This window comes from Ptychodera flava, chromosome 16 (genome assembly GCF_041260155.1).
Source record: "Ptychodera flava strain L36383 chromosome 16, AS_Pfla_20210202, whole genome shotgun sequence".
Lineage (NCBI taxonomy): Eukaryota > Metazoa > Hemichordata > Enteropneusta > Ptychoderidae > Ptychodera > Ptychodera flava.
The window spans coordinates 13,509,338-13,522,259 of NC_091943.1; the positions used below are offsets into that span (position 1 = coordinate 13,509,338).

General features: G+C 36.0%; 1 protein-coding gene across 1 annotated transcript in view; it reads right to left on the minus strand.

Moving 5' to 3' along the window:
- The window catches only part of LOC139114062 (serine/threonine-protein phosphatase 2A activator-like), a 17,141-nt gene continuing 4,219 nt past the window's right edge, over positions 1 to 12,922 (minus strand). The window contains exons 3-9 of the mRNA XM_070675563.1: positions 6,113 to 6,238; positions 5,317 to 5,434; positions 4,710 to 4,809; positions 3,941 to 4,065; positions 2,693 to 2,793; positions 1,897 to 2,004; positions 1 to 1,257 (exon numbers count right to left, since the gene is read on the minus strand). Coding sequence (XP_070531664.1) covers positions 1,186 to 1,257; positions 1,897 to 2,004; positions 2,693 to 2,793; positions 3,941 to 4,065; positions 4,710 to 4,809; positions 5,317 to 5,434; positions 6,113 to 6,238 — 750 coding nt within the window. The 3' untranslated portion in view covers positions 1 to 1,185. The remainder of the gene's footprint in view (positions 1,258 to 1,896; positions 2,005 to 2,692; positions 2,794 to 3,940; positions 4,066 to 4,709; positions 4,810 to 5,316; positions 5,435 to 6,112; positions 6,239 to 12,922) is intronic.

Here is a 12,922-nt window from a genome sequence, read left to right on the forward strand (position 1 = left end):
TAAGATGTAGAACCTTTTTTATTTACATAATATGTAATATCCAGCTATAATACAACAATCATTGTAATTCGCAATCCTACTGGTCACCAACTGGAAAAATCTGTGTGAAAAGTCAAGTTGAACCAATCAGTATAGCCTTACAAGCTATCTGTTCTATTATAGGCTGTTCATATAGCAAAGTCAGATAAACCAATCATAATTTGGCTGTTCTGAATATGTGGCTAATAGGCCTGCTCCAAGATAAAAACTGCGCCTTGTTTTCTACGGACACATTGTGCCCAAGAGGTCACATGATGGCAGTACAAACAAAACCAACATGCCAAAACACGTATGGGAATAAACATATTTCTATTCATGTTTGTGCATTTAGTGTTGTCTATACTGCTTTTCTTTTAATTCCGGAGTTTGTCTATTGCAGATAAGCTTAGATGCCAGAGCTTAGCTATGTCCAATAACAGCTGATGTCAGTGCTGGAGGACCAGTGGTACCAATTTAAGGTTAATCTTACATCTTGACTTACAGGGTTTCAATCATCTAATGCTGGCAACATTGATTGATGTGCCTATGGTTTGCATTGGAGTCAGAATCTCTGCTTTTTCAGCCAAATTGATAAAACAATAATGCTTTCCTATTCCCCAAACTTTAACTTGCAATTTGAAATTTCTAGACCATTTCACTGATGTCGACTGTGACTGTGAAATGTCAGGCACAATGACTGCCCTATCGCGGTAAATTGCAAAGCTCTTCAAAGCAAAATCTCTAGTGTATTGAATCATCCACATATTCCTTACACCTTTACACTGTCCTCACACTTGTTACAAAGCGGGCCGGACATCTCAACTCAAACCAAACTGTACAATTCTTGCCTGAATATACTCACCATATGGGCGAGGAGAAAAAAGTGATATCAACAAGTAAATGATAAGTGGAGAATCTGATTTTACCCCAAAATTCTCATTCAATAAATTTCTTGGTTGTTGAGACAATGAACAGTTTTCATTCACGACTGTTACAGTCATCCAAGTTTGCATACTACATCATAAAATCTTGAATGTCCGACCAATAAAAATTCATCACTTATTTGCTCCATATATTCAAATTTCGATGACATGTTGTTGACAATTGCAATTATTTTTCTTGTAGTCCCCTGGCACTTTATTTGGTAGCTTCTTGGTGATTCTTCTCTCATGTAGCAAGCTGTATGGACATGATAGTGCCGAACTGAAAGTGCTGAACGACTGGAAATTTCATCAGGCACTGTGGGAAACAAAATAGAGTATTACTTATGAAAAACAATATGACATGCTATGTCGAGTCAACTCTGGGGCATAAATGGGCATGTTGATCAACCAATCAAATACAATCTTACATAGCATGTGATGTTTGTGATATATTCATGTTCATTTCTGGTAAACATTTTCAGATAGCAATTTTTTATCGCCACACTTTCACCTATTTTTATGACTCTCCGGCCTATATTTAAACAGCTTTATATATAGTTAATATTGCGATGGTTTGTCAGTATATAGTGATCAAAATCCAACATTTTGCTGTGAAAAAAGCGCAATTTTGTTCTGCAAAGTGAGTGCAGTACAGAATTAAAGTAAACCCTGTTGACCTTTGAAGACTTCTCAATCATACTGGTATATTGAAACAAATGAAAGTACCAGGATGTAAGGCAGTGTATGGGTCATATAAAGGGCCAATACATTGTTATTTAAAACCTACATTTCAGTGGCTTATGATTAGAGAAACATAAATATTAGTTAGAAATGGCACAGCAGGATGAATGACGTGATCTCATATCAGTCTGTTGTTCAAGATTAATTTACATAATATATGCAAATTCTGCGGCTTATGGGTAACCTATTGGTAAAGCATGATGGGAAATCTTACCTCTGCTTTGTACATTTTGATGAGGCCTGAGTTGACCTTTGCCCAGCGCGGCACCCCACTGATGTTCCACAGGGTGTTTGAATGCTCGGCGAAGGAGCCGGTCTTCATCTGATGTTGAAATACGAAAGATAGGTAGATAGGTAAACAGTCATCGTAACAAAAGTGTGTATGAATCCAGACTAAGGCTGAGCAAAAAAATTCTGCTGTCCGATAACCCGACTTACCTAATTTTTTACCTGCCGCCCTTAAGCTTTTTAGAGCTACGTAAAGACGGAAGTAAAAAAGGAAAGTAAAACTCGTAAAATCACACGTTTGTTACTCTGCATTTGATTTTTGCTTGAACGAGGATGTCTTTTACTATTATGTTTTTTTTCTTTTTACATGTATGATGCATCTTTCAAGAAATGTTGTGGCCAGTGTTTGACCGCCCTGAACCCCTGAAAAATGCATATTTAAAAATAAAAATATTTGGGAAAGAAAAATCCTGCCGACCTACCTACCCTATTTTTGAAAACCATGTTATTGGAACAGCACTATTTATTTTTTTGGCCTAATGGATAATTATATAGTTCTCATGTTGTATACAGGCCCTGGTCTACATTAGGGAAACCATTCTACAGTAGCTTTGTATTACTACATTTATTTAAACGTGTTTTTTCAGAACTACCAGGAAATAGTTTCAAAAGATCACTCTTTTGCTCAACTAGATTACAAATGAATGAAGTATATTTCGTTCAGATGCCTCGTTAAGGAATGAAAGAATTGTTCGTTTAGATGTCTGAACTATCTTACTCACCGAAAGAATAAACTTAATACAGGCAAATATCATGTACTGGTGGGCAAATCCTTCCACGTACTCCTCATTTGGTAATGATTTGGGCAAAATCCGATTCTGTTCTGTGGTTGGAAGAGAAAAGATATCGACTAAGAATTTGAAAGTTCCAAACATCTCGCAGCCACTACAGAGATCACCTTGTCACAACTTTCAACAATGTCACACAAACTCAAGGTAAGACCATGTGTGTACATTGTTGATGTATTTTTCGATATGCAATTAATCCGTGGCATGGATGAGTTTTGCATTGTACTTTGGGTTTGGTTATGTTTCGAACTAAAAATTATTTTCCTCTGTGTTCTGTTGTGACAGAAAAGTGGATATCTATTTTCTCACAAAAATCCTCTTTATTTTATTGACCTAAAACTAGTGTACATCATTTTAAAATACAGATGTTTTACTACACGATATTCCACCAGACATTGAAGCCAACATCCACTGGTAAAATCGAACATGGTCACGTGTTTAGCAGCTATCATGACAATAAGATATTTTTATATCCAGTTTATTTTCACTCCAATGTCCCTGGGATGGAAGCCTGAACGCAGGATGTGGTACCAAGTATGCCATTTTCACCAGGGAGAAGCAGTGCAGTACCATGCTCAAGGGAACAACACCAAACTTAGGTTTTGAACCCCAGATACTCTGATTGCCAGTCTGCTAATCTGACCATATCAGGGTCTCAAAGTTTAATTTTTGGATTTTTACCAAATTTGACAGTTTTGAATTGACAATAACTGCTTTCTCTTCCTAAGCAAAACCCTTCTACTGTATTTTTGACTTGAAGAGAGAGTGGTCCGTTTTCTTGAAGAAATTGTTGGAAGACACTTGAAGGTATGCAGTAACATACAAAATCTTCAAAGACACCAATCAAAAATTAAGACACTAGTTTTCACTGCAGATAGGTCAAAATCAAACGTTTTTGTACAACAACTGGATATACATCCTTTTTATGTACGCTCTGTTAGCATTGGTTTTTGGGTTTATATTTGAAATAAAAATGCCACATAATCTAATTGTTCTCCCTTTTGAAAACTCTCATACTAAATTTTGGAGGGTAGAGGTTGTGGAAAATTTCCAGACTCTTGTGGGTTTATTTCCTGTCAAGAAGACAGAGTGTATCTCACCAACTGTGAATGCCACACCAGCAGTTCACTCTAACAAAACAAACCTCTCTTCAACAAATTTGCGTTCGCACTTTCTCCTTACCTAGGAGCTGTGAACTTCCCCATAAAAATGGCAGGAACTGAAAATCATCCAAACCCCATACTCCTTGACTGCCGGCTGGTTCCATTCGGTACACGGTCTGCAGTTTTCTTGTGACAACTAAATACCTTCAGAACATAAAAAAAGTACAGCGTATGTCTAAAACACTGTCTGATATGTTTTTATTCAGCTTGAACAACCTTCGTCCTGCAATATTCATCTAGTCAGTGTTTTATTTTCATATCCGTTTACCATTTCCAATGTGAGTTTTCTAATTGTGTTTAAAATCATCAAGGCATTACAGCATTCTTTTGTTTTCACAGTGACTCAGTTTTCTTAGCTTCTTTGTCTAAAATAAAATAAAGTCACTCCCAATATGATTGATGCTAAATGGTCCAGAGGAAAACCAAAGGTGTTCTATTCATAAAAGTATGAAAACAGAAGATAAAGAGAAGACACCTTTAATTGGCATCTGTTGGCTGATTCAGTCCGATAGGAATTTTGTTTACTTTCTCCTCAGCCTACTTTCTTGATGAATGTATCTGTGGCGGATGTTATGCAATTTCCTGAATACCTGGTATATGCCTATGAGGGTGGTCCACACTCATGAGAAATTACCATGACCTCTAGAGGGCGCTATTGTAACCTGGCATATGGACTTACATTCTTCATAGACCCTAGAGAATATGATTTTTCACACATCTAGGATTCAACAGAGGTGTTCAGAGGTACCTGTTTATGTGACTTGGATGATAGCGGATAAAATTCTTACCTGGTAAAAACCTTATGTACAACTGCAACATTGTCATTTTCTGTGAGCACTCTGAGTTTGTATAAGCAACATAAAAAGGCAGCAAAATTCATTTCATGGCCTGAAATATTGAAATATACCTGACATTAAATGCTATAATATTATACAGCCTGATCTATGAATGTTTGTGACACTATGCAAAGACTGCCCTACATATCTAATGCAGCATATGAAAATTTTCTATGACACACTAATAGGTTAGATTTGCCATGATATGGCCAATGTATGGACAGACAACCCTTTTATAACTGGTTGCTTTGGACTTTTTTATTTATAAGCTCTCCTAATTTTTGTTATCCAAATGGAATAAATTTCATGACTATTCAGCGAGGAATTGAAGCATAGGTATGAGTACAAGATAAAGGTTTTACAGAGCTAATAAAGCTTTAGTGGACTTTGGTCATGCAACTGATAGCATCCCCTGAATTTGACCCCTAGGCCGTTTGATCATAAATAACATGGCTTTTTAATTACTCTGCTTGTATTTGATCATTTCTTTCTTGAGAAAGGTTACAGTAGTTAAAAACTTTAAATATTGAAAGCATCCTAAGAAGATGAACTTATTCACCTGTTCCATAATCTATGCGTGTTGAGTTGCCGAAACTATCCAGCAAATATGTTTCTAATTCAATAACTGCAGATTGGTATTTGGTTGGAAGGGACGTCTGAATTAGAGATTCTGCATTCTGTGAAAACGGAGTAAATATAAAAGAATATTAATGTTTCAGCTGTTTTAGAAACTATTTCATTTTGACAAGATAATACTGAAACTATATTTACTTCAAATCTGTATATTTACTTCAAATCTGCACGTTCTTCCACTTATGTATACAGTGTACCCAGTGTTTGAAGAGCGCCCTCAACAATACAGGTGAAATACTCCCACAGTACTGGCCTGGCTTTGTAAATTTTGCTAGCAAAGGGTATCATATTGTAAACAGCAGGAAAGTGTTGTACTTTAATTAAGAAAATGGATCACTCTGTTGGAAAAACATTATTGGGTATCCAATGGAACACACTGTACACTGTTTGATTTTCATTGTTCTGTTGTTTGACATTGTGAACAACAGTATATTGATAAGAAATCTATCACCCATACAAATCTTCGCTGTCCACTGCAACTTAACTACTACAAAGAATTTGTGAGAGATCTGAAGATATACTGAATAGCTGATATACAATGACATCAGGTAAACTACTTGATTTGTCAACATGAAACAGAGCAGAGAGTACGTTAGGAGTCACAATTCAGTTTTCTCTCACAGAGAACTTTAATTTTTTTATCGTTCAAGCGTTCTATCTATTGAAAGGCTGCATAACATTTCTACAATTTTGTGACAAATATATAAATAAGACATATTTACCTCTTGTAACCTCCTGAACCAATCTCTGAAGGCTTTGTTGCCGAATCTTTGCGGTTGGTCAATCGGTGGAATTTCATCTATCCATCTGTCTAAAACAGCTAACAAATCTATTATCTTCTGGCAGGCCTGAAAGGAAAATGACAAGAGAAAGGGAGATCATATAGAGTTGTACCTGGATAATCTAAATCTAAATCACAGTCCCTCCATGATTCAGACTGTCTAAATGAAGAAATTTAATTTATTGAACTTATGCAAAAATCTGAGATAGTCCCTGACTGTCTGACATTCTTATTTTCAATAAATCAGAAGTGAGGCTGACAAGTATTATAACTCTGTTCATCTCCTGCAGTTTATAAGGTTTAGTGTTAAACCCTAATACAATATGAAGAGGGGTGAAGGTTTAAAGCAATGTCCACATTCACCGTTTCTAAAGTTGTTTTACCTCTCCAAACAGAGAAAATACCGCAATTATACGGTGTCGCTCAAATTTGATCAGAATTGGTATATACCAGTATGGGTTACCAATGGTCAACAATAAATATTTTTTCTATCTGTTCAGTGGAGGAAAATTCTATGTTGATGTTATGACAATGATTTCTGCACAGTACAACAACAAGAAATATCTAAACCAGAAAAACAGGAATGACAAAAGTAATTAAGGTCTGAAACTTTAGGTACTGGAGGTCAACTTTAGCAACATAGCAGAAACAAGCCCTTCTTAGTTTGAGTATAGACGGTCTTCGCCCCCTCTACTGTCTATGGTTTCATCTGGTCTGTTAATATGTAACAGTTCATAAACAATGACAGGAAATGATTCAAGATCAGTGGAGTTGGCCTGTTTCTTACTGGCCTGCACATTTGCAGGATTTCACTTTTTCTTACCTCATTTGCACATTTTTGACACTGATGTGTTCATTTGAACAAATTCACATCTCAACCCCTACCTTTACCTGTACACCAAATACTGAGACTGTAGCTTTGGCGGTATGGGAGCCTTTGTGTGTGACGGACATACATCCGCACATACCCACAAATATACAGACATGCAAATCAGATGCAAATGAACTGATTCAGCTTATACGATAACCTCACATTGGTATACCAAATGTGAGCTAAAAATGAACTCTTTAATTCCAGTAGATGAACATGAATGACTTATCTATGTTATAAAAACTGCCTGAGACATTACAACACTTACTCGGTGTCATTGAGGTAATTGAACATCAGTTACGGGTCACTCTTTGGTGTAATTAGTGTACTTACGGTAAAATAAAAAAAATTGTGCTACCATTAAAGTGTTCTAACAAACTTTAACTCCTTTGTTTGCAAAGACATGGTAAGGCATGTCCCCCGGGGCATGTCCACTGGGAAAAAACTGGGTCACAGTAAATTAAACTGAAACTCTGACATCTGATGTCTAAGATATGAACACCTCAGATAGGCTATGCAAACATGAATTCTGACAGAAAATAAATCTTTAGGTCTGGCATACGTTTGTCACCATGACACCAATGACTATATTACACATCTATCGTTGCTTGTAAGTTGTAGGGACAATTTTAGTATGTTCTTGTATTGCAAAACACCACTTTCCTTTTAAACTCTGGCCAGTGTAACAAAATTAAATTGCTATGTGTGACATGAAGTCTGAAATGTTACTGGATTTTTCTGTTGACCTTTTGAGCGCCAAAGCTGTGCTCTCGCTGTCGCTCGTAACGTTCGTAAATTACGAACAAAAATGAAAATTTACGAAAAAAAATACATGCCCGATCGGCCATTTACGAACAATTTTGTTATTTTTGAAGCCTGATTTTCGGTCAAGATTATGAATTCCGGGGAAATACTGTCATATCTCGTCTTTCAAAAACTACTCTGCCCCTATCATCGGCGCATCGAGAATGGTAATAGCTTTGGACTTTGACCTGTGCTAACATGAGCATGCGCGAAAAGGTTTCAAGATCCCCGGGTCGTGTACTCAGATACTGGTGTGCCATGCATTACGGTAGTTTCGAGATACCCAACCACTCACATGCTGTCAACTTTCCGAATGGACGGTTGAAGCGGACCGAGGGAAGCGGGCAGTTACAAATGCTTCAGATAGATAGTATCCTCAGCTGGGAAAGAAAGTTGGGCATAAATACGGCACCTGATATGAAAAAATTGGAAACAATGAAACCGCCGAGAAGAGATCAAGACACTGAGTCAGCCGGAAAGACAGTCGAACTGCAGTCCGGATCGCGCATGGTTGAACGCGTACCATACCGCAAAGTGTTTGTCTGTGCATGGAGGTGGAAACGAGCCGGAAATCTTAGTTGTCATAGATTGGTCGTTTGACGATCTGCAGATTGATTTTTTTTTTCAGTGAACTTGCCAATTTTAATAGGTTTCCTTCAAAATATTTTACAAGAAACTGTCTCAGCAAATGTTATGAATACTGATAGTTTTCTTAGATGATCCAAAGACAATGCTGAGCACAGTCCCACGACGAAAACGTTTATCCAGACAAAAAATAAATGACGATCATCTGCAGCGTTTTAAAAGTATAACTGTCTCTAAAAAAACATTAGCAGGATCACCAGTCTCAGTTTGCGTACTTAAATTTGCTGTTATAATGAGACAAAATTTGTGCGAAACCACAGACTGCCAAATGTTCTGATCAGTGGTTGTTTTAAAAGAATTTTAGAGATGAACATGGCATAATGACTGCAGCTACCAAGAGGCACCACCTAACCTATGGATGACATGCATACTTTCAAAGTAACAGAGCTTTCCAAATATGAAAAACTTGGCAGAGATTTTCTAGCATCTAAAACTTGTGCAAACACTGATAATATTAATGACCACTTCATATATTAATATATATAATCATAAAGCACTGACTACACACAAAGGGAGTTACACTTTGTGTCACAATATACTTGAAAATATTATGTTGTGTAATAAAGATCGATTAATTGAATAACATTCATGGGCCGGTTGACCAAAATGACACACTTTATTGAAACAAGGAAGAAGTTTCAATGTTACAAGCACTCATGACCCATGATGTACTGTGTTATTTAATGGATCTTTTGAAAATGTGTATCAAAATATGAGTGTTCATTGTCAAAAAAAACTAAAAAGGAATTTTTCACTTTCCTTTGTCTATAATGAAATCATTCATCTATACCCTTAACATCATTTATTGAGTACCAGAAGTGCTTGTTGAAAATGGGCGGGCTCAGCATTACATAATTTGTGCTTACTAATTTATTTTGAACCAAATTCGTAAATTTACTAACAATTTCGAAAGGCCAGGGAGAGCACAGCAAAGTCAATTTGTGTTGCCAATATCAAAATACAAGCGACCTAGCGGCCGATATAGCTCCGCTGTGTTTATGTACAGAATAACTATTTTTGACACATGTTGATGAAGAAGGTGGAAATCTTTGATAACTCAATGCAGTGGCCAGAAAAAAGTGGCTAAAATAAGTTGCAAAAATACAAAATTGAAGATTTCATCATACTCTGAATATATCACATTCGATCATCCCTAAAGACATGTCAACCAAAGCTATCTGATGAGTAGTTTTTGAGAATAAAATATTCTGACCAAAATGGCAACAATTGCCCCCAAAAATCAAAATTGCAGATTTCATCATAATTTCAAAATATCACACTTAGTTCATATATAGAAACCTGTACACCAAATTTCAAAGCTGTTAGACTAGTACTTTTTGAGAAACGCATTTTTTGACCAAAATGAGAAAAATTGCCCTAAAATTCAAAATTGCAGATGTCATCATTATTTCAATAAATATCATTTAGTTCATCTATGGAAACCTGTATACCAAATTTCACAGCTATCAGATAAGTAGTTTTGGAAATACACATTTTTTGACCAAAAATGGCAAAAATTGCCCAAAAAATACAAAATTACAGATTTCATCAGAAATTCAATATATATTACTAAGCTTATCTGTAGAAACCTGTATACCAAATTTCAAAGCTATCAGACCAATACTTTTTGAGGAACACATTTTTTGACCAAAAATGGCAAAAATTGCCCCAAAAATACAAAATTGCAGATTTCATCATAGTTTCAATAAATATCATTTAGTTCATCTGTAGGAACCTGTATACCAAATTTGAAAGCTATCAGATGAGTAGTTTTGGAAATACACATTTTTTGACCAAAAATGCAAAAATTGCCCCAAAAATACAAAATTACAGATTTCATCAGAAATTCAATATATATTACTTAGTTCATCTATAGAAACCTGTATACCAAATTTCAAAACTATCAGACCAGTACTTTTTGAGAAATACATTTTTGACCAAAAATGGCAAAAATTGCCTTAAAAATGCAAATTTGCATATTTCTGCACAATTTGAACAAATCTGAAATAGATCATCCCTAGGGACATATGTACTAAATATAAAAGCTATCTGACCAGTAGTTTTGAAGAAGAAGATTTTTAAAGATTTTTTTACCAATAATGACAAAAATTGCCTTAAAAATACAAATATGCAAATTTCACCACCATTTTAACAAATCTGATTAAAGTCACCCTAAGCAAACTGCATATCAAATTTCAAAGCAATCGGACGAGCGGTTTCAGAGAAGAAGATTTTTTTACCAAAAACACCAAAAAATGCCCCAAAAATACAAATATGCAAATTTCACCATGATTTGAACAAACTGAAGTGAGGTCACCCCAAGTGAACTGCATATAAAATTTCAAAGCAATTCGACTTGTGGTTTCAGAGCAGAAGGCAATTGTTGACGGACGACGACGGACGACGGACGCCGTACGCCGGACGACGACGGATAATCAACCTATTTGATAAGCTCTGCGTCGCTGACAGCGGAGCTAATTAACCAGTTAACTTTTTTCTAAATTTTGCTAAAATTTTGATAAAAAACTGAAGCCAATAAAATATGATGTTCATTAGGTCCAAAATTGTCCAAAAAATTACAGAAAAATTCCCAAAATTGGTAAAATGTTGCACACTATAATTTTGGTGGGAAAAATTGCACCGCTCAAAGGGTTAATCAACCCAACCAAAATTTTTCCCATGGGAACTATTTGGTGGCTTGGCAATCGTTTGGGACTTTCAAAATGTGTTTTTCTTTTTCAGATGTATTATGTTATATCCATAATTATGTCCTTAAAAATTTGGCTCCTGCACATTCTTTATGAGGAAACAAATATTTTTAGAGAAATATGTGTCTGAGAGTGTAACTGCCTCTGCTGAAGTTACGTCCTGGCCAGTTGAAAAGGTCAACACTGCGTCTTTGAATTGGTGAAAATAACCACAGCCCTGTGTAAACTCAGAGGTTCTGCAGTGTGTACTACAGACCACAGTCCCTCCTGTATATATATCTACAGCCGCCAGTGTCAAAGTGGCCAGTCAGTGTCGCCCTTGAATGTTTCCCTGGGAGTTGGTTAGATAAAATATTATTTATTATTAAAAACTATCTACTGTTGATTGACCAATCAGAGTGCTCAATTCAGGGTGTTTTATCTACTCGTAAAGCCTTGGTCACCAAATTCCAGAAACGAATGACAGCGCCGTAGTAAAGTACTGTCCAATCAAAAGTGAACATGTCATATTCTGTAGACATCTGGTACGTTTTAATATTCAAATTTGGTAACACAGCGGAAACCAGCTGCAACACAAAATCTGCTGTGCCCTAGGGCATTTATATAATGTGTCCTAGGGCATTTATAGGATGTTCCATTACATTGGAAGGCTATTTCACAAATAAAAGTTTTAATTCATATCCTAAACATGTTACATTGACAAAGGGGACGGTTGACGTAAACACATTGAAAACAAAACTGTATCAGTTAGGGGCGATAGTTTTTAAGTCGGATAAAACCTTCGTACTCGGGCTCTTCTGGTATATAAAGTCCAACCCTATGATAAAATGTCTCGGCCTGCGGCTCGACATTTTATCGTTGGTTGGACTTTATATTAGGGTGGCCAAGCCATTTTTTTCTCTTGTTTATACACACAGTTTAAATGGATTTTTAGCAAGAATGGGGTAAAAGAAGAAAAATAAAAAAAAATTATGCAAATAGCTGTATCCAATCAAAAGTTATGAATTTTTAAAGCAATAAAAGTGCCATTTTTTCGCGGACAATTTTCGGCAAATTTTAAATTATTTCAAAGTATGCCGATTCCTTCAAGTTTGGCAACCCATAATTTTTTATTTACTTCACATGGAATCATTAAACTATGTGTCTTGTGCACAGATTTACCCAATATTACGGAAAAATCAAGATTTGACTGATGCACAGTCTTGGATTTTGAAACTGTGAGTGTTGAAAATTGCAAATATTTTGTCTGACTTAGTCAAAATTGCGGCGGCACCGTACCATCGAAAAATGGATGGATTTTATGTTTTTATGAATTTTGAATTCACATAACTTAAAAACTAGAGCTCACAATACAATGAAATTTTGTCACAATGTTATTTAATAACACTCAATTCTAACAAATCAATTTAAACTGCCAATTGTCTTTTAATGCAGTTCATTTTCAGCCATGAAATTGTAAGAAATAGCTGTCCCTAACTTCAGCCTCAGGCAGGCTGTCAATGGTGTGTCAGTGTGACTGCCTTCCGCCGCCATCTTGAGTCACACTGTACTGAGGTCCATGAATGAACACGATTTTGTTTTATGATTCGTACTTGTGCTCGTGGACAGATTTTCGTCATATTTCACAGAAATGTTGGAATGATGTAAAAAAGAGCATGCTACAAGTTTTATGGCAAAAATATGTATCTAAATGGGAAAAATCTACACCGAATTTACCGTACTC